At 37.7% G+C, this 25,128-nt stretch overlaps 2 protein-coding genes across 2 annotated transcripts; one reads left to right on the forward strand and one right to left on the reverse strand.

Moving 5' to 3' along the window:
• The first annotated feature begins 126 nt into the window (after positions 1-126).
• Positions 127-25,012, forward strand: LOC128858529 (EP300-interacting inhibitor of differentiation 3). Its single transcript, XM_054094895.1, has 5 exons — positions 127-353; positions 23,858-24,090; positions 24,145-24,312; positions 24,407-24,739; positions 24,803-25,012. The coding sequence occupies exons 1-5, from the start codon at positions 263-265 to the stop codon at positions 24,866-24,868; spliced, it is 891 nt and encodes a 296-aa protein (XP_053950870.1). The 5' UTR covers positions 127-262; the 3' UTR covers positions 24,869-25,012.
• On the reverse strand, positions 6,429-8,887 carry LOC128858528 (odorant receptor 7a-like). The gene is made up of 3 exons (XM_054094893.1): positions 7,762-8,887; positions 7,324-7,681; positions 6,429-7,255 (listed from the first exon to the last, which is right to left on the reverse strand). The coding sequence occupies exons 1-3, from the start codon at positions 8,520-8,522 to the stop codon at positions 7,184-7,186; spliced, it is 1,191 nt and encodes a 396-aa protein (XP_053950868.1). The 5' UTR covers positions 8,523-8,887; the 3' UTR covers positions 6,429-7,183.
• Positions 25,013-25,128: the final 116 nt, after the last annotated feature.

Raw genomic sequence — 25,128 nt, forward strand, 5'->3', positions numbered from 1 at the left:
CTGTCACCTGTAATAAATTCGCCTTGGTTAGCACTCACATACGTGCAATTGGCTAATAATTTGCCCATATTAAGTAGGGACGGAAATACTGGCGACAAATGTCAATGTGTTCGTACCTGGCAACATTGTCATTTGCCAAAATGTTATATTCGCCATAGATGACATATTCGCGTCGATTAGGTTTTGTTTAGTTTTATACAATTTTAATAAATTTTTGATTAAAACGAATAAAGTTTGTATTTGCAAATATTAAAAAACAAGAATGAATAACAGCTCAGATGATTTGAATGCCACACAGGCATTGGACCGCAAACAGCGTCTAAAGGGCCTAATGGAAGCAAACAGAGATATACGTGAGTGAACTACAACCGATTACATTTGCGTATGGCTCTATAGAAGTATTTTTCACTTGATTTATTAGCAGCAACCAATGGCCAGCAGAGATCTAACGGGGTTGGTAAACATTCCCGGCTGGCCGATCTCCTTTCTCACCATGTATATTTCTTTATCCTTGCTCGAGTTCCCTGTCAGCGACTCGAAAATAATATTAAAGATATAGATACATATATATAGCATTAGAGTGAGCAACGCTTCTTTGTAGTTGACACAGTCCATTGAAGACGAGGGCCGAGAACTTTACTGCACTTGACATAATTGTGAACGGGATATGACTATAATAGCATAGTCCCTATGGTCCAACCCCAACTAAATAGTCTGTTTCCTGGGCCTACCGTTACATGAGATAAAGGACGACGAACGATGACTTCGCTGCGTTTGGCATGGCTTTGTAAATTGCTACAAAAACTACAACCGATGACATTACTGCATTTGGCAGGGTTTTGTGAACGGGATATGAGTGACTATATAAGCGTAATCCCTATGGTCCAACCCCATCTAAACAGTATGTTTCCTGGATCTACCTTTAGATGACTTACAACAACAGCAATACTTTCATAGTATGTTCGAAATTGTAACACGAGTACTATTGGCTTGATCATTGCTTTTAAGTATTTAATTAGGTCGCAGCTAATGGAGTGGGAGGCTTAACCTTTCTGTGGCATAAAAGACGCTGGTGAAAAGAACAGTGTTCATCATTGGTCAGAAATAAATAAAGTGAACAAATGACATACATATATGGATGCGCGTTCTTGCCGCAGCAACAATCATTCGATTCGTCAAAAATGCTCGAGGCATTCAGCCCACATTCATAGAAACAGTATGAATCGCGAAGCATCACCAACTTTATTATTTATAAACAGGCCTTTAGTATGAAGTATAAATTATTATTTGATGAATGAATTTATTTTTGTTGTGCTGTACAATATTTTAGACTATTCAGCGCCGTTGCACCTAAAATAATCATATCCGCTGTGACCGCGTATTTTGTTGTTCTATTCTACTTGTACGCATGTAGGGGTACAAAGGGAGTGCAGTTATATGCGTATACGAATAAGCATTCCCTACAAGACAGCTGACTATAATATAAGTACTAATAATATCATCATCACTATTTACAAAAGTACTCATTAAACTACCTATTTTTGTTCTAGCCATGGGAAATAACTGATAATTTCTCCGTTATTCTATCTCTCTTTTACCAATATATATATATATATATATATATAATTGGCGCATACACCCTTTTTGGGTGTTTGGTCGAGCTCCTCCTCCTATTTGTGGCGTGCGTCTTGATGTTGTTCCACAAATGGAGGGACCTACAGTTTCAAGCCGATTTCGAACGGCAGATATTTTTATGAGGAGCTTTTTCATGGCAGAAATACACTCGGAGGTTTGCCATTGCCTGCCGAGGGGCGACCGCTATTAGAAACAACTTTTTGTTCATTTTGTTGTTTCACCGAGACTCGAACCTACGTTCTCTCTGTAAATTCCGAATGGTAGTCACGCACCAATCCATTCGGCTACGGCGGCCGCCGGTTTTTTACCAATAGCATTGAGAAATATATCTACTATGCTCTAAAAGGCAAGGCAACTACATAATTTTTTTTATTCTTATAATGTAATTACTGCTGACAACTAAACTGCTTATTGTCGTCATCACAAACTTCTCACCACTAATAACACTGGATTACAAATTTCAATTTTTTTTCTGCACCAGAGACGCCGTTGTGAAATTCCTATGTAAAATCACCGTCTGATTCCGAAAATACAGTTTATTTTTTTTCTATGGTAACGTTTTTGAGATATTGACGAATTACCGTTATTTCAAAAAAAAAAATTGAGCCCACTTAATCATATATATCTCGAACACGAATTGAGCGATTCCAAAATCGTTTAAAGCTTTTAAACGGTAATAAAATTTGCTATAAACTGTGTGTAAAACACTTTTTGCTAGGCCCTGCAGATTCAAAGATAACGAACTATCATAACGGATTTTTTAAATTTTTTTTGTAAAAATAAAAAAATTTATACTTTGAGAGAAAGGATTTCAAAAACTTTTTACTTTTTCGTGTATTTTTTGTTTTCACTCTAAGCTCTATTTTATTACAAAAAAAAAACTTTGATTCAACAAAGCGATGAACTAATACAAAAGTTACAAACATTAAAGTAAATATATCCATTTAATACTTAAGTACCCTACTGGTAATATGTGTTAGTATTCGCATATCAGTTAGTTACAGGTTGATTTTGGAAGGGTTATTAGATACAAAAGCAAATTTTTAAATTTACATGAGAATATATAGCCCTTAATCTGAATTTATTGACCTGCTCCGAACAAACAAGAACGACCAAAATTTGTTCTGAATTGGAAGATTAATCCAGCCTAAGAAAATTATATGCTAATGTGTCACTTATGTATTTATCTAATTCCCTTTTTAATTTTCTTTCAGGAGTAAATATGTCTTTAAAAATTCATTTTCTGCACTCCCATTTAAATTTTTTCCCGCAAAATCTTGGCGACGAAAGTGACGAGCATGGCGAAAGGTTTCACCAGCAAATGAAAATGATTGAAAGTCGGTATCAAGGCTTCTGGGATGTCGCTATGATGGGTGACTACTGTTGGTTTCTCATAAGAGAAACCGATCCTTATATAAATAAGCGTCAAAACAAGACACATAACTTTTTCAATTATAAAATAAGATCATAGAGTTAAGACAGAATCATATGTACATATGCTATTATTTGTAGGGTACTTAAGTTTTACTATATGGATATATTTACTTGAATGCTTGTAACTTTTGTATTAGTTCATCGATTTTGTTTAATCAAAGTTTATTTTTTTTTTTGTAATAAAACAGAGCTTAGAGTGAAAACAAAAATAATACGAGAAAATAAAAAGTTTTAAAGATCCTTTCTCTCAAGGTACAAATTTTTTTTATATTTTTACAAAAAAAATTAAAAAAATCCGTTATGATAGTTCGTTATCTTTGTTATCACAGTTTATACCAAATTTTATTACCTTTTAAAAGCTTTAAACGGTTTTGGAATCGCTCAATTCGTTTTCGAGGTATATATGATTAAGCGGAACCAATTTTTTTTTTTTTTTTAAATAACGGTAATTCGTAAATATCTCAAAAACGTTACCATAGAATAAAAAATAACCTTGATTTTCGGAATCAGACAGTTATTTTACATAGGAATTCCATAACGGCGTCTCTGGTGCATTTTGGCTGTAAACCAGTGTTATCAAAGTTTAATTAATAACCACTGTGCCCACCATGATTGTCAATGATCTTTTGTATTCGATTTGGCATAGAATTTATAATCCTTCGGCAGGTTTCTGTGGGAGTGGAATACCATATTTCTTTGGTTTTTTGCCATAAATCCTTCTTATTTTTCAATGTTTCCTTCACGAGGCGGTTCTTTAAATCTCCCCAAAGGTTTTCAATCAGGTTTAGGTTGGGTGACTGTTGTTGTGGTTCTAGCAGTAACTTTGCCCTGTCAGTGTAGTGTAATCACCGGTCGTCTTCGTCTAGCTCATCTAACGGTAGGTCCAGGAAACTAGCTGTTTCGACGGGTTGGGTCCAGAGGGAGAGGAGTGTTAGATGAGTGGGTTTGATGGGGCATGTGGAAAGGTGGTTAGTGTCGTGCAGGGTGCCTTCACATACTGGGCATATGTTTAGTATGTCGGGGTCGACTCATTTATACAAAATTTATATTAATTAATTTTATTAATCGATAAGTTAGATGATGAAGATCGTCTACGCTGAACCGCCCTGGCAGAGCCTAATTAACTGCTAAAACAACAACACTTCCCTAATCCTATTGGGAGAGAGAGTTTACCATTAGAGAATCCATAACTTAACTAAATCAGCCGTATGCTTGGGGTCGTTTTCTTGTTGAAAGCAGTATTCATTTGATAACCCCAGCATCTCAACACCTTGCTTTAATTTTTTTTTTTTAAATATGCAAATAATCAAACCTCTCCGTTCTTGAATCAATAAACTGCAATTTTCCAATATCACCAGCTGCCATGCACCCCCGCACCATCAACCCACAACGACCATGTTTCACTGTTGATAATAAATTTTCTTTTTAGCGTTGTACCAGGTTCTCTCTTCACAATTTTTACTTCTTTGATACCAAAATGCGAAACTTGCTTTCATCCGAAAAAATAACCTTTCTCTAAAATTCTGCATGCTTGTTTATATGCTCATTTGGTAAGGCAATGCGCTTTTGCCCATTTATTAGGGCAAACTCCTACCAGCTGTTCCATGATAGACGGCTTTTCTTAAGACTCCTCTTGCAGTTGAAGCAATAATATATTTTTGAAGCATATTTCATCTTTCACTTTGAAGAAATTATCCTTATATCTTTTTTCACAAACCCGATAATACTGAGATTTTCCATTGCTCTTAATTTACACGGAGCCCCTACTACCTTGAAGTTATAATTCTGGTATTTTTGTGGTTTAGAATTTCTGTCGGAACTGATTTCCATGCTCTGCTTGGTGTTCTTCCTATTGTCGATAGTTTTTGCCTTCTTTCCACAATTTTTTTATGTTTTTCCTCTCGCAAATCTCAATTTATTAGATCAAGATTATTTCATGCAAATGTTAGCCGCAAATGGTCCATCCGCTTAGTCCAATTTTGGCATACTCTTTCCAATGTTTCGGCTGGTATCTCACATATAAATGTTTTAATGTTATCTTCCAATTAATTGAAGCAGGATTGTCTGAATAGACATGAGCTTTAACATAGCCCCACAAAAAAATAATCTAAAGGCGTTATATCGCACGATCTGGGTGTCCAATTGACAGGTCCAAAACGTGAAATAAAATGTTCAACGAACTCGTCTCTCAACAAGTCCATTGTTACGCGTGCTGTGTGGCATGTGGCACCGTCTTGCTGAAATCACATGCGCTCACCATTCACAGTTACATTACGATTCGCAGCATCTTTGAAGAAGTACGGTACATGATACCTCCAGCCCATAAACCGCACCAAACTGTGACCTTTTCTGGATACATTGGTAGCTCTTGCAGTTCTTCTGGCTGATCTTCACTCCAAAATCGACAATTCTGCTTATTTACGTACGCATTGATCCAAAAATGAGCTTCGTCGCTGAACACAATTTTTCGATAAAAAAGTGGATCTTCGGCCAACTTTCCACGAGCCCATTCACCAAAAATTCTGCGGCGTGTTGTAGCTCGTTCGGCTGCAATTCTTGCACCAACTGTAATTTGAAAGGCTTCACACCTAAATCCTTTCGCAAAATTTTCCACGTTGTTGAGTAACAGAGGCCCAATTGCTGCGAACGGCGACGAATCGATAATTGATGATCATCATTAACACTGGCCGATACAGCTGCGATATTTTCTTCAGTTCGCGCTCTACGTAAGCGTGTTGGTGGTTGATGTCCAATAATGTAAATTTGGTTCTAAATTTAGTCCCAATAGCTCGAATAGCCGCTTCAGTGGGTCGATTAAACTGACTATGAAATGGAAGAAGCGCGCGATAAACTTTCTTAACAGAACACGCATTTTTATAATAAAATTCAATGATTTGCAAGCGTTGTTCGTTTGTAAGACGATTCATGGTTAAATTATAGACCAAACTGGAGATGTTTGACAGTGAAACAAAACACGAAACGTGCGTCAGCTGTTTAAACCAACCGTTTAAAAAGACAATAGCTAAAAAATCACCCGATAGTTCTCCGCACATGAAAACTCATAAACTAATAGCTTATTAAATAAAAAATAATGATTTTCCTTTCCAAAAAATTGTTCTAAAAACACAAAAAGAAAACCCGGAAATGATGAGCGCTCGTCTTACTACGTATTACCGAAAATAAGTACCGTTACAATCGGATAAAACAATAGGCAATAAAAATAGAGACCAACGAGATGTTGAATTTGAATTTGTGCTGAGCTTCCCCTTAGAATTTCATTGACAAATAGTATTTAAAAATAGTCGGAGCGTAGAATTATGGCACCTAGAGTGCATTTGCTCACAATGAAAATAAAGAACTATAAACAAAGCGACTACAGAAAACTTTATTCAGAATTAAATTTAATTTTGAATTGAAAAAGAATTTTGAATTTTGAACTACTACGATATCTTTTATTGCTCTTTACGAGCTTTAGGGTGCGGCCAGAGTGAACGCTGAAAGCCGAGCCGAGATTGTCAGTGCGATAAAGATTGTCAGTGCGATAAAACTGGTTACATACAAGTCAATACAAATAAGCTTGTGTATAACACAGTGAGCGCCGACAAGAGCAGAGAGCAAAGCCGATGAGTGCGAGAAAACAGTTTCAAAGCGTTTTGCTCGCTTTTTTGGATTGTTGATGTTTACTTTTTAGAGTGCAGTTGTGTTTTTTAATGGTTATTTTCTTAAATCATAATATAAATGATGAAATTCACCAAATTCATTCCTTTTTAGTGTAATTGGATGTTTTCCAAACTCTTTTGTGTTAATAATTGCATTAATCACACTCGGAGAAGCAAAATACTCTTCATCAGATGAATCCAGCAAAAGATGAAGCAAAACACATGGAATAAACAGAATTGCAGCGCTGATTCTCGCATTCACTGTGTTATATACAAATTTTCTTCTCGCATGAAAATAAGCGTCAATAAGCTCGGCTCGGCTCGGCATCAGCGTTCACTCTGGCCGCACCCTTATAAAGCTACTTTAAGGCCAATGCTATATTGATATTTATTGTTGTACTTAGAGATATTTATTCCCATTTGATGCATACAATTTTCTTTCTTTCTTGATGCCTTTATTTTTTTGCATTTTGGCCGATACCCATTTCTTTTACGAAAGTAAATAGTGTAAATGAAAATTTAGCAATCTGAAAGTAGTTAAAAAAAATTATATATTTTCTACAATTTGCCTTTCGAATGTAATCATGAAACTTACCGAAACATTTGTAGCCACGTTGATGGAAAACAACTTCATGGCCGTCAATTGGATTGACAACTGAGAGCGATGCATAAAATAAATTATCATTTTGCGAAAACATCGATCCTGCTCTACCCAATTGCAATGAAAAATGGCATCGGGCAACTTTTCGCTATCAGCCATCAATTCTGAAGCGAAATAACAACATGGAGATATCTGCAGTAACACGCACATAAAGTAAGCCCCTGAAGCGACTTGAGTACTTAGATCATCAGAAATGAACATATTAATCATAGTCACACACAATATTGAAGCGGCGATCAAAAATTGTGTAAACATCGTTTTCGAAATAATCGGTTCGATAACCCCTAGCAATCTAATAAAAATGAAAAAATATGCAATAGGAATACTTACTTAGTACATACATATTTTCAAATGTACATATATTATACTCACTTTAAAATCTGTTGATGTGTGATAATACAGTCCACAAGCTCTTTAATTTTATCATCGCTACTCATCTCGACGTTTCTACCCAATAGCTGAACTCGACGTACCAGCAGTTGCAAATGTGCACGTATAACACAAATATATACGGATCCGTAGGAATCGTTTAAGACTTGGTATAATAAAAAGAAGAACATAAAAAATAAATCGATCGTTGATTGAAAACAAAAATCGAAGTTTGACCGGTTCTCGTCCAAAAAGGGTATCCACAGCGAAAGTGGTGCTTTTCCATTGATTAAACAGGATGTTCCTGTTAACAGCCAGTATGAAAAGTACGCCATACCAAAAGCGAAGACCAATCTATTGCCCATAATTGCTGATTTACGTATCAAGTTCAGATCTTCGGGCTTTGTGTAACGTGCATCCATAAGTGCCAAAGTGGATTCCATGCTACGCAATCGTTTCAAGGATAACGTCATAATTATAATTTTTGGCGGTATGCCAAGCACATTCAGACTGGACTGTATTCCGATGAGAAGCTGCTTAGTTTCTATGGTATGTTGCATATATTTTAAAATGTAACCCACACCACAAAGAAATGGTGAGAATATAACGGCATTCGTATTAAGAAACGCTGACCAAATATAGTAAAGCGGGCCTGCATCCATTGGTGGGTTTGTGCCCACAATAGTATATCCCTTGAAGAGATAAATAAACGCATCACTTGAACGAAGGTTATCAACGCCATGCCCAGTTAGTAGCTCAAACATGTTTTTGCTTAACTAATCACCAGTAACAAAGATTTTTGCTAGACAACTTACTGTGGAATCTTTCTTTCAAAATAGGCTTTTATAGCACGAAAATTCAGTAAAAGAAACCTGAGTAAACCATAGGCGTCGTCAAAAAGATTAACATTCCGTGTCACTTCTTCCACGCTATTGTTAGGAAGTGTACCATTATTTTATTATGATTAATCGAAGTAACCAAACTTATGCCAAACCTAAAATTGCCTAAAAAATAACATAACTAAGATATATATATAAAATAATCATAAATATGTGATGCGATAAAGCAATATGAGGCGGTGTTATTGTCCCAAACAATTTAAAGAGAAGCATGAGCGGTAAGGCCGTTATTAGAGGTACCATAACATAATCATATCATAAAATATTGCACATCTTGGTCGAGAAAGGATGTAGCGGTTTCGACTGGACATTTAGGTACTATTATTGATTGAATCGGAGTCGAACTACTCCTCCACTTTGAGGTATTCGTCCTAATATTTTCCTAGATAGGAAGGGAGGGCGACCGCTATAAAAAAACATTTGCTTTCATCCTAGTGTTTATGCTCAAAGTATGTTATTAGTCTATATCGAAATTTGGGTAGCGGGGGTGTAAATTAAAAAGAAATTCCCACTTCATTTATGAGAAGTAACAAAAATGTAAGCGCCAATTATACTTGTATATGTTTTGTTTTGTTTTGAGGAAAGCATTAATATTATTATAATAATATTACGTGAAGTATCTCCTGTTTTTCAACGGTTTGGTGTAAAGAAGTACTTTGCCTCGGAACTCCATTTTATTTCATCTTCACTGCCCATCAAATCTATTTTTTATTCTCTTTCTTCTTTGGTGTTACTACTTAAACTCAAATTGAAAAATATAGTTTTGTTCGCTCACATAATCACATTCAAAAACTAACCACTTCATGTAATACTAAAATTTGACCCCTTTTTTAACACCTTCCTCCCATAATTACGTACATAAACTGCGATTAGTCATTGAGAAATTGCAATATTGATTTAAAATTTCCCAAGGGAGGTGACTACTTCGATAATTGTAATTAAGAGAGGCGACGGTATTCCAGCTTGTAATTATAATTTTAAAGTATATGTAGTAATGTTTATTATTGAAGGGTTTGTTTAAGTTGTTCTTTCAATTAAGTGGAGGCGAAAATATGTTTGGCATATGATATTACTAATATCAGTGCTGCGCCATATCTGCTTCGATTTGAATAACACAAACAAAAAAAAACCATATATTACTTATCAATTATATGTGAAAAAGTACATCATTTTAAAGTTCACCTGCAGGTAAATCCGCCAAACAGTTGATGGAGCAACACTTGGCACTGCAGCAGCAATATTCTCAACAGAAATTCAGTTTTTGGTCGCCTGTATTTTTTCTATCTTCATCAACTTTTAATTGTCCATTCATTCGGATGATTATTTCCACACAAAAAAGGACGAGTTTTGCAATATGTTGTTCTTAAAGATCGACAATTTTCATAATATTTCAATAATTTTAACGCGTTCTATCGTGTAAATATCCATGGTTAAAATTGTATATACGTCTAATGGAAAAATGTCAAAGATGACATGAAAAAGGTACCGTCTAGAAATTATTCACTACTGATATCTAAGCGTCACTTTTGAAAGACCCTTTGCATGCCGTGATTCGTATATGTATTTAAAACTCTAAACTATGAAAAGAAATTCTACGGGTACGATGGATTTGAAAAAGTTCACGAAACACAGGAGCTAGTGTCCGAACAATACAATGACTAATATAAATAAGGGTCAGGAACAGCAAAATTTTGTTGCCGCTTTGTGTGATGATATTTCAAGGCGTATTACAATGTAAATTTTTAATTTTAAGTTATTTAAAATTTAACAAATATATAGGGTTTTTCAGTAAGAGCGCTTCAACTTTTGAATTTTTTTTGAATAAAACACAAACGGTTTGACTCTTTTAACTAATTTTTTTTTTATTATCGAGTTTGAACATATACATTTAAGTATGAAATTCGATTTCTTTTGCATGACCACCGCGTGCACGTTTTACGAAGTCCAATCGTTGAACCCAATTTTCGACCACTCTTTTGCATACATCGGCCGAAATTCCAGCAATTTCGCGTTCAATATTGGCTCTGAGCTCACAAATCGTCGCCGGCTTGTTACTGTAGACCAATGACTTCACATAACCCCAAAACGGGACGGCTTGTTAAATGGACCGTAAAATGGCCGTAATGCTCTTAAAGTAGCAGCAACAGAACGATTATTTTCATAAAAAATTTGCACGATTTACAATCGTTGCTCAAGTGTGTAGCGTTCCATGATGAAATGTATACTAATGAAGTTTACAAATGACAAGCGAAAAATAAAAAATATTGCGTCGTTCGCCCTCCCTATCGGAAAAAAGTTGAAGCGCACCTATTGAATAACCCTATATAAAAAAAAATATTTTATTTTTACAGCATCGAATTAATAAAAGACATTTATAACTAATATATCGGTCTTTCATATCAGGAGCTCTAAATTCAAATTATAATAATAACAAACAAACTTCAAATAACTAAATAAAAATATTCTACTTATTTACATAGAATATTATTCATTGTCAAAAGACATAATTCAATTATAAGTGGGATTTGTGAATTTTTGTTACTGTCTCTTAAAGGTTGCGTTTCTTCTCGCATAAAGGTAGTAAAAATAAGCAAAATAGGGTAATTTAGTTAATGTGTGTAACAATATTTGGGGTGGGCGCGTAGCCGAATTGATTGGAGCGTGACTCCTCGAATCTCCAGGCATGAAACACCAAATGATAGAAAACGAGTTTTCTAATGGCAGTCGCCCTTCGGTAAGCAATAGCAAACCTCCAAGTGCATTTCTGCCATTAGAAAGCTCCTCATAAAAACCCATCTGACGTTCGGAGTCGACTTACAATTGTAGGACCCTCCATTTTGATAACAACGCCAATACGCACACCACAAATAGGAGGAGGAGCTCGGCTAAACAGCTAATACAGGGCGTAAACCCCAAATTTATACTACACATATAATATGACAATATATGTATGTAAGTTACCGTAAAGCCGTCCGTAGTATGTAAAGTAAATAGTAGTAAAATATGTGAATAATGAGTTTTAACATTGAAAATAAATTCAATTTTTCGATTTCAATAGAAAAAAAATCATTCTTTATTTCTCTTTGACTTATTTTTTGTACTAATAAAAGAACTCGAAATTTTTTGGAAAAACAATAACTAAAGCAACAAAAACAAATAACACACTCTTTCGATACTGTCAATAAACTGTTTTTACACACTTTAATAAAGTTTTTTTTATTAAATTCGTAATGTGAATACGACATTTTTTTATTAATTTAATATTTGGTATGATAACCGTTAGCTTTAATAACATTTGGCAGGCGCTTTTTCATGAATGGACCAATTTGTTTATGGATCGTTATCTTGGTAAAATTTAAAATTTGGTTTATTCCCAAATCAAGTCGGTCCATCGTTGTAATACAGCATTATCTTTGTCTCGTCGCATAGTATAACGTCGTCCCAATAATCTTCTGGTTCGGAAATGTAGTTCAAAGCAAAATATAGGCGTTTTTCTGCATTTTGTGCAGACAGCAATGGTTTCTTGCGTGCTGATCTCGATGAATATTTGTGGTGCAGTATGACTTGGCACACTGCTTCATGAGAGTCAACAATACCACACTCCTCGCTAAGCTCCTTTGAAATTGTTCTGAATTAAATTCTCTGATTTTGATCCAATTTTCGGAATTAGCGTTCTACACGTCCAGTTATTTTAGTTTTAGGCCCACCTGTACGCCTTTGCTCTAATCTACCCTCTTTTTCAGCTCGATTTATAACATTATAAACTGTCTGACGTATTTCAGACAATTTCTGGGCACTTTTACCCAAGTGGTAATTATAATATAAAAATTGCGTAATATCAAAGATAATCTTTTGCCAAGCATTTTAAAAACAAAACTCATTCTCGACTGACTTATAGTTTAAAGTTTGTCTAGTTGGTTAAAAAATTTCGAGCTTTTGAACAATTTAAACAGTTAAATAAAAAATGTAAATTTTATTATTCGGCATTTCTTTAGTTTTCCAACAACCTTAGCACTATGTAAAAATGGTTTGTAAAACTTAAAAAAAATTCTGACAAGTAAAATCAATAAATTAAATCTAAAATCCTTTATTCGTAGATGGTCATTTCCATTGTGACGGGTGTGACCGTGTTACTGACATTTTTCGTTATAATTTTAGAATTTAAAACTGTTACTTAAATTAAAGGACACTAATCCCTGCCATGTGAATATTAAAGTTGTTTGATACCAAGTACATACTGAAAATGCATCATTTCCGACCATAGCTGCCATTTGAAGACTGTGACGGGTGTGACCTTACATATTTAAGTTTTCAACAAAACTTTACTTTCATTGAAGTTTTTGTAAAATTGTTGGAGGAGCACATTGTTTGAAGTCTTTCTGGTTGTATGTCATACTTACTTTTCTAAAAAAATCATATTTTTCTTTAAAAAAAAGCTTACAAAAAGGGACGGGTGTGACCACTCTATGTGACGGGTGTGACCTCGTTCCCATGGCAGCCGGTTCTACGTTACCGGAATGACTCGGGTTTTTATTCCCGACCAAGGGCTGCCGCCCCAGTACACTAGCCCTGTCTAGTGTATCGTATATCACCCCACCCCTTACGTCACAGGAGCAAACTCCCGCAGCTAACCTGCTCCAAATACTTCTCCTCAGGGCTGGTGTCGAATCCAACCCTGGGCCAGAGGTATTCTACTGCTGCGTCTGCCACCAACGGCTCCACCCGAACTCCACCTCGGTTAGGTGCAATAAGTGCAACGGGTGGAGCCACCTTAAGACCTGCTCAGGCCTTAAGTCGCACAGGGAGTGGTCCACACGGTATGTGGCCACGTGTTGCTCCCGCCAACAGGCGTCTGATGCCTCCACGGCTACTACACCCCCTGATAGGCCGGCACTACCAACCGCCACCACAACCCACACCTCCACGGTGAGGAGCCTATCGGAGCAACACAACTCCCCTTTAACCCCTCCTATCCCTTCCTGCTCCAACCCCAGTGCGGGGACAAACCAGCAGCTCCTGGTCCCCCGTACAGTCTGTTCCGTGTGTCAGACCGTAATACCTCGGAATCTGGTATCAGTCCAGTGCAATTCCTGCAATGGCTGGTGCCATTTTCGGAGATGTTCCGGCCTGCGCACCACCCGTGAGTGGACAACTGCCTACGTTACCCCCTGCTGCAGAGCTCTGCACCCACTACCTCCCCCGGAGGAGCGGCCGCCCACCACCATCAGGCCGCAACAACCACAGTGGATTGCACAGCAGGTCCAACGTAGACAACCCCACGCGTCCCTCACCCCCCGGATTACACTGACCTCACCGAGAAGCTTCAAGCTTCTCCAGTTTAACTGCAACGGACTTACGAGTAAGGTCGACGAGATAGTCGACTTTATGAACCGGCACAGTATCAAGATAGCTGCGGTCCAAGAAACAAAGTTGCACGCTAGGTCATCTCTGATCACCAGGGATGGCTATAACGTGCACAGACACGATCGCGAGCGAGACAACGGTGGTGGCCTAGCGTTTATAGTCCACCACACTGTGCAGTATCGTCTTATCGATGAAGGAATCGACCCCAGGGACAGCACCTTAGAATGTCAAGGCATAGCTGTCCGGTCAGGCGATTCCGAGCTCGAAATTTTTAATATATACATACCCCCTGTCACCTGCTGCCCGGCAGGATATCACCCTGATATAGGTGCGCTCATCAGAGGTGAAAACCGATTGGTTGTAGGTGACTTCAATGCGCATCACGATCTCTGGCATTCAAGCCTGCCAAATGATCGTAGGGGACAGCAATTGGCAGAGCAGATAGACGTCTCGACATTCAGCACAGTGAACGACGACGCCCCCACCAGGGTAGTGGGCAATTGTAGCAGCTCGCCTGACCTAACAATAGCTAGCGCGGGTCTGATAAATAGCATAACGTGGCGACCTATGCTATCGCTTGCATCAGACCACTTGCCCATTATCGTCTCGATCGAGAGACCTGCCGATTTCGTTTCCGCGAATCACCGGTCCTATTTTAACTTTATAAAAGCTAATTGGGCCGGCTTCACGGAATTCACCGAGGACACCTTCGCCGCTCTTCCCATCCCCACTGATGTGCGCGTCGGCGAACGCGCATTCCGCAAGGTGCTCACAGCTGCTGCGGCTCGCTTCATCCCAGCTGGATGTTATAAGGACATCCGTCCCCACTTCCCAGCAGAAGCAGCCAGTTTAGCAAACGAGCGTGACCACCTACGCCAGGCCGATCCCGGGGATCCCCGCATAAGGGATCTCAATTTGGAGATCCGGCAACTGGTAAATCAACACAAGCGGACTAAATGGGTTGAGCACCTGAAGACTTGCAACCTCACCTCCGGAGTGAGTAAGCTCTGGTCCACCGTTAGGTCCTTGTCGAACCCGACGAAATACAACGACAAGGTGGCTATCACCTTCAACGGTTGTACTTCGTCGGACCCGAAGAGATGCGCGAGCTATTTTAGCCGGCTGTTTACACTGCATCCTCCGGGCGACAGAACCAAACGTCGTGTTACCAGAAGGCTGCACAAACTGACGAACGACAGTGCGCCACTTACTTTCTCCGGTGATGAGGTTCAGGGGGCCATCAACAAGTCGAAATCTTCGAAAGCCATTGGCCCTGACGGACTTAACGCGCTGATGCTGAAGCATCTGGGACCCCTGGGAGTAGGATACCTCACAAGGGTCTTCAATTTGTCTCTGGCCACTCTCATCATCCCTGACAAGTGGAAAGCAGGGAGAGTGGTCCCACTATTGAAACCTGGGAAACCCGCCAACCAAGGGGAGTCTTATCGGCCGATAACTCTCCTTTCCCCAGTAGTGAAGACACTTGAAGCCCTCCTACTCCCACTCTTCACGACCCACCTGGCCCCAGCCCCACATCAGCACGGATTCCGACGAGTGCACAGCACCACCACGGCACTCACCGCCATAAACGCCCAGATAAATCGCGGGCTTAACCAAAACCGCCCCTGCGAGAGGACTGTCCTAGTAGCGTTGGACCTAAAGAAGGCTTTCGATACAGTCAGCCATTCCACGCTACTAGATGATATTTATCAGTCGACACTCCCGCCAGGGCTGAAGAGGTGGTCCGCGAACTACCTGAGCGGTCGGCACTCGTCAGTGATTTTTCGAGATCAAATGTCAAAGCAGAGGAAGATTAAGCAAGGCGTACCGCAGGGTGGTGTCCTTTCACCCTTGCTTTTTAACTTCTACATCTCGAAGCTCCCCCAACCACCAGCGGGAGTTTCCCTGATCTCATACGCTGACGACTGCATGATAATGGCGTCGGGCAATGACATCGATGGCCTGTGTTCCAAAGTGAACAACTACCTCACCGACCTTTCTCGCTTTTTCACTGCGAGGAATCTCCAACTTTCCCCCACTAAGTCCACGGCGACCCTTTTCACCACCTGGACAAAGGAGGTCAAGCTGTCCCTTAAGGTAAAAGTCGACGACACACCAATTCCGACTGTGAATAACCCCAAAATTTTGGGTGTAACCTTTGACAGCTTGCTCTCCTTCTCTGCGCACACAACCGCAATTGCCACTAAAGTCCAAAATCGCAACAAGGTCCTCAAATCGCTGGCCGGCAGCACTTGGGGCAAGGACAAAGAACTGTTGCTTTCGACATTTAAGGCAATTGGCCGGCCGGTTCTAAACTATGCTGCGCCTGTCTGGTCGCCTGGCACTAGTGATTCGCAGTGGATAAAGCTTCAGACATGTCAGAATACCGCCATTCGGACAGCGACCGGGTGCCTCCTGATGTCACCCATACAACACCTGCACAACGAGGCACAAATGCTCCCAGTCGCGGAGCACAACAAACTGCTCAGCAAGCAGTTCCTGCTGGGGTGTTACCGCAGGTTTCACCCCTGCAGACACCTGCTTGAGCCTGAGCCGCCTCCCAGGCACGTCAGGAGACACCTCCTCGACTACGCTGACGAACTCCAGGACAAAACTGACCGAGACCTACTGGACCGGACAGTATTCAGACAGTCAATAAACGACATTCACCGGGAGTCCGTTACCACCTTCATGAACTCCCGTCCCGTGAATGCCGTAATCGGAGTCCAACCACCACCCATTGCAGAAGAAGAGCTCCAGCTTCCCCGTGAGACTCGTGTAACATTGGCACAATTACGTTCTGGATATTGTAGCAGGTTAAACTCCTACTTATCCAGAATTGACCCTGACATACCAAACACATGTCCGGCATGTGAAGGTACCCCGCACGACACTAACCACCTCTTCACATGCCCCCTTAATCAGACTCATCTAACCCCCCTCTCCCTCTGGACCCAACCCGTCGAAACAGCATGTTTCCTGGGCCTACCCCTAGATGAGCTAGACGAAGACGACAGATGATATACCCACACTGACAGGGCTAACTATGCTGTTAAAACAACAACAACGGGTGTGACCTAGTATGAAAATTCAAAAATTTTGCTGAACTAAAACTTTTTATTGAATCCAATTATGAATAAAAACACATAAAATAACATATCATTTTTTTATTCGCTATCATTGACATCACAATACTCTAGACCTGTATTTTTCAAGGAAATTTGTTTAAATTCAGATAAATATGAATAGGAAGCATATACAGAGACCGCATCTGCTCTCTTAAAGGCATGCATTTTTTGAAGGTTCTTTACCATTTTAACGCTTTCCCATCTTTCGTTTAAGAAAGAACTATTCTGATCGATGTCGTCTTTTGATGCGTAAAAAACATTGATCTTATTCAATTTGTGTTTTGCAACAAGATATTTGAAACAGTCCAGCGGTGTTTTCATAATACATTCTCTAGCTTTAATGGCTGTCCATAATGCTCTTTTTACTGTTGCCCCAATACCATCTACTGCTCCTTTACCATGGCCTGTAGCGAAAAAATTCCATGTCACTTCTAACCCAAAATCCTTAGGAGCATGACATATGTTGAAAATGTACCTATTTTTAAATTGAGATGCACAACCATCTGAAAAAATGTGTACAACTTTCAAATCAACCTTTGTTCTCCCTTTCTGGTTTTCGAATCCATTAAAAAAAACAAGCACTTCGCGTTTATGTGACCAAGTATTTTATATTACTGAATTGCCAAAACGCGAATAAAAAATTAGTAAAATGTCACCAAACTATTTACTACGCATACTTTGTTATCATTGCAAAGTATCAAGTGATTATAATGTACAGTACCGATTTAATTGAACTTTTTCAATTTTTAGTGGGAGGGGTGTGACCGAAAATTTTAAAGATTTAAAAAATCGATAAAAATTTTATTTTACAATGTACCATGTCGAAACTTTGAAAGAATGGAAGCAATAGCATATTATATTCAAATATAACAGGGTTTTGTCAATAGTCATAAAGGAAGAACAAGAAAATGTAAAATAAAGACACGTCGTAAAAAGAATGTAAACTCACTTTTCAGTATAGGCGAAGTTCACAGTGTTGCCAAACTTATTAAACTTAAGGCAAAAATATAGTTTTTGATTTTCCCATATATATTATTCTCTGGCAGACATTATTTTACTGAATTTAACTAAAAACAACTAAATTAATTTTTTTCTGCATAGGGCCGTTTTAGGTGGAATTTACCAGATGTGAAGTGTGTGCTCATGTTCGTATAAGATTTGAAACGCAGCGCTTGTATGTCTACGAACACCTGCAAATAAAAACTTAAAAAAACAATTTTTTTACAAATACCGCGATTGTATTTGCAGAAGCGTTGATCTAAAAAGCTATGAAGGAAAATATAATATTTAATAAGAATTTTTACAAATGCCTGATCGAGACTTACAAGTATGAAAATTCCCAAATGGCTGGTTCGTTTTATTTTATTGATTATCACTAGAAATAACACACGATCGGTCATAATGAAATATTATTATTAATTTGTTTCTTAATTTGCAAATTCGTTTTTATTATAATACCTTCCCGAACGATACTTTGAACGAATAACAAAGCAAAGCGGAAAGTGTTGCTAACCATATAATTTGCATAAAAATCACAAGTTCATCCGCTTTACAGTCCTGATTTAGCATCTAATAATTGCTTTTAGTTCCCGAGCATCAAAAATAAAATGCGAGGTCAACGTTTTTCAACGCCGGAAGAAGCTGTTGAAGCGTTTAAACAGCTTGTTTTGGAGGTTTGGACTTCTGATTGGCAAAAGTGCTTTGAAAATTGATATATAAAGTTCGTTCTGAACCAAATTCAGCACTTACTTATTTTAAAAATCAAATTTTCAGATTTACTGATTGGTAATGTCAAGTTTGTGACCTACATATACTAATCTAGATAGTGCCAGCCTGCCTCTAAGAAATATAACAAAAGCATCAAATCTAAATTCTAAATTTTATTAATGTGCAGCAAATCCCTTTAACGGGGAGTGTTCATAGAAGCCAGGAAAGTAAGAACTATTAATCGAGTATTCAAAAGTGGTAATAATTAAGAATAATTATCGACCAATCTCCAATCATCCATCCACAGTTTCACAATTATTTGAACTTATTGTGAAAGATAGAATTTATTTTGCAGTGAATCGTTTAATCTCTGTATACCTACATGGTTTCAAGAATGGTAGATCAAGTGATCTTGCCGTCTTTTCTGAATATTGTATATCGCTTTTCCAAATAAAGTGCAAGCTAACACTGTCTACACAGACTTCAAAATCATTTGATGAGGTTTTAATTTCCGCATTGAGGGCTATGGGATTTCATTCCACTCTTTTAGAATAGGTTAAATCCTATCTCTGTTCTCGGAAATGTGTTGTTAATATTTATGGTGCGTCATCTATTTCTTTTATTGCGTCCTCTGGTGTACCCCGGGGATAATGACATTTCCAGGTGTATTAATAACGCAAATGTACGAGTATGCTGATGATTTACTTGGTGATTTCAAGTACAGCAGACTCTATAATCATCAATCTGATTCAGATACTATATGGTTGTTCAATAGGTGCTTCAACTTTTTTCCGATAGGGAGGGCGAACGACGCAATATTTTTTATTTTTCGCTTTCATTTGTAAACTTCATTAGTATACATTTCATCGTGGAACGCTACACACTTGAGCAACGATTGCAAATCGTGCAAATTTTTTATGAAAATAATCGTTCTGTTGCTGCTACTTTAAGAGCATTACGGCCATTTTACGGTCCATTTAACAAGCCGTCCCGTTTTGGGGTTATGTGAAGTCATTGGTCTACAGTAACAAGCCGGCGACGATTTGTGAGCTCAGAGCCAATATTGAACGCGAAATTGCTGGAATTTCGGCCGATGTATGCAAAAGAGTCGTCGAAAATTGGGTTCAACGATTGGACTTCGTAAAACGTGCACGCGGTGGTCATGCAAAAGAAATCGAATTTCATACTTAAATGTATATGTTCAAACTCGATAATAAAAAAAAAAATTAGTTAAAAAAGTCAAACCGTTTGTGTTTTATTCAAAAAAGTTCAAAAGTTGAAGCGCTCTTACTGAAAACCCCTATACTTACATAATGTCGTTGCTTGGTGTACAATAAATAAATTAAAATTAAATATAAGCAAGTGTTTTTATGTTTCTTATTATAAATCTTGCTCTCTTATACCTATCGTTCTAGAAGGTGGAAATGCCGTCTTTTTTTGGAGACCATATTATGCTTGCCATATTAGTAGCCAGGAACGTGTCCAGAAATTATTCTTTCGTTCGCTGCTTGCTCATTAATTTAATAACTAGAAAAGAAATATTCTCTCCCTCACTTCATTTTCGATTTGATAATCGATCGTTACTCGAGAAAATTAATTTCAATATTCCACAGCGAAGCTTACGAAATCATGATATTTTCTGGTTAGGGTTAGTTAGAACTAATTATTGCTTCTAATACTCCGATTTCTAGAAGTTAGAGAGAATTTAATTGATTTTTCTCCCACAAAGTCCTACTCCAAAGTGTTACTTAATTAGTTGTTAAACAAGTCTCTAAGTTTTCTCTAAAATTATTTCTTTGTAACCTTTGAAAAATGTTACATTGTCTATATGAAAATTATTCTTCTTAATTGATTTGTTTAGCATCGATCTGTTTTTCATAGTCTGTAAGAAATAATTCATTTTTAGATTATTAAATACATGAATACAAAATTCAAGAAAGGGATCTCTGGTTGGATTCAATAGGCGTTTGAGGTATACTGCTTAAATGTAATAAAGAATGTAATCAGATAATTTAGCAAAAGGGTTGTTCACGCATACTGGCCATGTGTTTGCTATGTCTGAGTCTGAAGATGCCCTTTAACATGTCGTTGTTTTAACAATTGTCGCCGCTGTCATCTAACAGTAGACAGAAGGGTAACAGTAGTAGGAAATTATAATAGAACGCTAAGTTTAACCTGACACAATATCCAGAACGTAATTGCACCAGTATCGAGTCTTACGATATAGCCGGAGCTCTTCGTTTGTATTAACTCATTAATGACAAAGTATGATATATCATACGCAAAAAGAGCTTTTTTCAAAAATTCACCAAAAACCCACTATTATATAAAAGATTTTTATATTTACAGGACGAGTGAGATAATAGAGTAATTTGAATAGAAAAGCTTTTTAGTTGCCATTTAAACCTCTTTTGTTTACAGTTTTCGCACCAATTCATATAATGTTTTTCGGAAAAGTAAATAATGCCACGCAGGTGAGTTTTATATCTTAAAAAAAACCAAGCAACAGTATTATATCGTCCCCTTAGTGTTAAAATAGCCTATAAATTTTTTGATGTTTTGAGAAAATGAATTTCAAACTTTTTGTCGAAAGTAGCTCTCACTCAAATCTCGTTATGTCTGTAAATGTTTATTATTTTTTGACTGACGTTTTGACCCACTTTGTGGAACTAGAATTTGATAAAATTTTGACCACATATAAAATCGACGATGGAGAATCCAAAAATTCAATAAAAAAATAATAGCCTATGAGCACATAGGCTATTGTTATACTAAGGGGACGATATACATAAAAACGTTCATTAACTCAAAGTTGAAACCATGAGGCATCGAATATGTGTTTTAGCTTTTTGTAAATCATTGCGCATGTTTTATCATACGTAAACGCTATCCCAGTTTGGCTTCACGGGCATTCATATATAATACCTTTTTATAGACAAACAACAACTGAGAAGATAATTAGATGGCTTGCAGATCTGAATGAGGACGATAATGCAGACATTATAGACGACATCAGAAATGCCAATTCAATCGATGTGACTTTATTTCCACCTGAAGAACAAGAGTTATCCGATTGCGATAATGCAGATGAGGACGATGAATGTACACTGGGCGACTTGGACCGTGGGGTTCTAAAAAGGCCATGCGAGATAAAAATTGCCAATTCAGAAGTGGATAATGTACAATTTTTTAATGATGGAAAACCTATACAGTATGGGTACAAAATTTGGTGCCTGACCACTTCAAAAGGGTACTTGTCGATTTGTACACCGGAAAACGCGAGGTTCGATCTAATGAGCATTTAGGTTTGTCTGTCACAAAGAATTTATGCTGTGGCATAGTTCCCGAAAACAGCACTATATTTCTAGATAACTATTTTAATAGTTTCAAATTATTGGAAGAGTTTGATTCTAAAAATATAACAGTAGTGGGAACAATGCGCAATCGTATAAAAAATGCTCCTTTGAGCAATATGACAGGAAATGCCGTGGTGCTTGCGAAGCAGTTAAATCAAAAAATATTAGTCTAGTTAGGTGGAATGATAATAATAACGTCACTATTGCAACAAACTGTAAAAACGATAACATAACGAGCACAACGGGACTATGCAAAAGATATGATCGGCAACAAAAACGTAGACAAGACGTAGAGCAACCAGTAATCATCAAGGAGTAGAATTGCGGAATTGGTAGAGTCGATCTTTTCGATCAGCAAAGGGCAGAATACCGAACTCGTATTAGATAAAGGAAATGGTATTGGCCCATTTTCAGATTTTGTCTAAATGGAGCTATTGTAAACTTATGGATGGTATTTCGAAAAGCTTATCCAAAAGTAACTCTTATCGGATTTATCCCACGTCTAACAAGAAGCATTCTTTCAAAACCGATAGAAAATAAAGAGAAAAGGAAACTAGATACGGTGGAGTCGAGCACTACGTAAATTACTCAAGAACTCAACGCCGATGCATATTTTGTGGCAAGTGTACAAAATGTACTATACTCGTATATGCATGAAATGTAATTTCGGATTGCACCCAGATAACATCAAATAACTAAGAAATTTAAAAATGTATAGATATATAATACATATGTCACTTTTTAATTAAAATATTGATTTGAATTCAAAACCTATATAAATATTGTATTTTTATTTTCATAGAAGTAGCTCTCCGAATACGCTTATGTATGATATATCATACGCTTTGCCACGCCCACATCTTTTGAGATATTTTTTTGAAAAATGGAAATGAACCGTTTAACATCAACACAAATATTTGGTGAAAATTTCAATCACCTATCTTAACCCGTTTTATGTGTGAGCATTAATGGGTTAAGACAAATAATGGATATCATTTGTGCGTCTCCAAAGTGTCGATGATCACTCACGTTGGATCTCTGCTAAACTTCGGATAGAAATGCTGGAATTAAATAACCAGCTGTAGCAATAATTACTTTCTAATTGTCATCTGTCAAATTGTGCACCGGGGGGATTTGGAAGCAAAGCAAAGGTATTCTCAGTAAATTTTGCGAAATCGTCCAAGTTGGAAGGCTTATCGATCGAGATGATTATAGGAAGATGGGCTCACGCAGTTGAAACATCGGTTTCCACAACAGGCTGTAATAACTAATAACTAATCGGAATAAACCAAGGATTTTTCCAGCCCAAAGGCTGTTATATCTATCTAGCCTTATTTAGGGCTGTGAACCCCATTCTTCGCACTGTAAGATTTGGTGCTTGGTGTTGATAGGAGTTGAAACCGTTGTTGATAAGCTCAATGGGTATCCCTAAGTGCATAGGTTTCATTCTGACCATCAGGCGCTGTTAATCATATTGTCATGAATAAATTAATCGTTCCTTAATTTACTAGACCTGTTTTATTTGATAACAAAAAAAACATTACCAACTCCGCGCTAACATCGTTAGGAGACTTGTTTATAGTAATTTTCATAACCTTTACACCCTTGTACTGAAATTCGTTTCACTTATGTTTTATTTTCACAGAAAATCGTTTAACGGTACAAAGTGTCGAAGACACACTCAATGAACTTTCCAATGTCGTAAAACAGTCAGATATCATTCATGGCGAGGGCAGCGTTACCGATCGAGCAGAGCACACCAGTGAAGTTACGCGTGATGTCCAACTGCTCAAAATGAATCACGAGCTAATGTCCAAGGTTTTTCAACAGAGCTCGCTAATGGGATCTTTCAGCGAGCAAATTTATCAGAATGCAATCGTAAGACAAGAATATACTCCCATTACAAATTTTTTCCACAATATTCTCTTCTAGCGTCAAACTGTAGCTAGGCAGGGCGATGATGACTGGAAACCATTCACGGATGTCGCATGCGCCATTGCACGCACGGCACGAGCAAAATCCACAATGCTTGGGTCATATAAGGTTGAGCTGAAAGAACGTGTCGCAAAGGAGCGACAGCAACGCAAAAAAGCAGAACAGGTTGGTGTTCAAGAAAGGCGCAAGTTACAGAAAAAATTACAACTCTCAAAATTTCAATGTATTAACAAAGAAACTTAATTTCTTCTTTATACAGGCGGAAGAGAAACGTCCCGAGCGTGTAGATAAGCTGCAGCGCCACAACAAAGGAGCCGAAAAGCTAAATATCGTACATAAACAATTAGTTGAAATGTTTAAAAATAATGGCAATGAGCCAATACCTTATTATCAACTTATTATCGATCCGAAAAAATTTATGAATACCGTGGAAAATGCCTTTCAAATAGCTTTTCTGGTACGTGACAATCGTCTTGCGATTGAAACTGGCCCCGACAATTATCCACATGTACGATTGGTTCATAGTGGCGAGGTTAACGCCGTCAAAGAAACCACACAAGCCATTTGCACGCTCAATCTGGAAAAGTGCCGCGTAAGCATACCTACACCTAATTGTAAAGGAAAAGTTAAAACTTTAAATTTTATAAATTTTCAGGAAATGATCGTTTTTTACGAAATTCATCATCCAATGCTTATAATTGAATCGAACGAAGGCGAGTGAGGAAGTTGATAAGGCGAGTCCCAACGAACCCATCCATGTCAAAATAAAGTACAATTTAAAATAAAAACAGTTCCATCTGTTTTTAATAAGAATATATAAATACTATTTTCGAAATAAAGCGTGAGAACTTCATATTTTTACAAAAATATTTTTGTTTCATTTTTTTTAACCAGCCAATTTTGCACCTAAACATTCTTCCTCGCTTGTGTCCATTTAAAAACAAACCTTAATTTCTTATCTTTTGTACGGCTCGTTTGCTT

Source organism: Anastrepha ludens, chromosome 3 (genome assembly GCF_028408465.1).
Source record: "Anastrepha ludens isolate Willacy chromosome 3, idAnaLude1.1, whole genome shotgun sequence".
Taxonomy (NCBI): Eukaryota; Metazoa; Arthropoda; class Insecta; order Diptera; family Tephritidae; genus Anastrepha; species Anastrepha ludens.

Excerpts from the sequence above, each read along its gene's own strand:
- LOC128858528 (XM_054094893.1), bottom strand. The coding sequence starts at position 8,522 with ATGTTTGAGCTACTAACTGGGCATGGCGTTGATAACCTTCGTTCAAGT. Across the intron at positions 7,682-7,761 it reads ACACATCAACAGATTTTAAA|ATTGCTAGGGGTTATCGAAC; the intron begins GTGAGTATAATA and ends CATTTTTATTAG. Across the intron at positions 7,256-7,323 it reads ACGTGGCTACAAATGTTTCG|ATTGCTAAATTTTCATTTAC; the intron begins GTAAGTTTCATG and ends AACTACTTTCAG.
- LOC128858529 (XM_054094895.1), top strand. The coding sequence starts at position 263 with ATGAATAACAGCTCAGATGATTTGAATGCCACACAGGCATTGGACCGC. Across the intron at positions 24,091-24,144 it reads AAATTTATCAGAATGCAATC|CGTCAAACTGTAGCTAGGCA; the intron begins GTAAGACAAGAA and ends ATTCTCTTCTAG. Across the intron at positions 24,740-24,802 it reads TCAATCTGGAAAAGTGCCGC|GAAATGATCGTTTTTTACGA; the intron begins GTAAGCATACCT and ends ATAAATTTTCAG.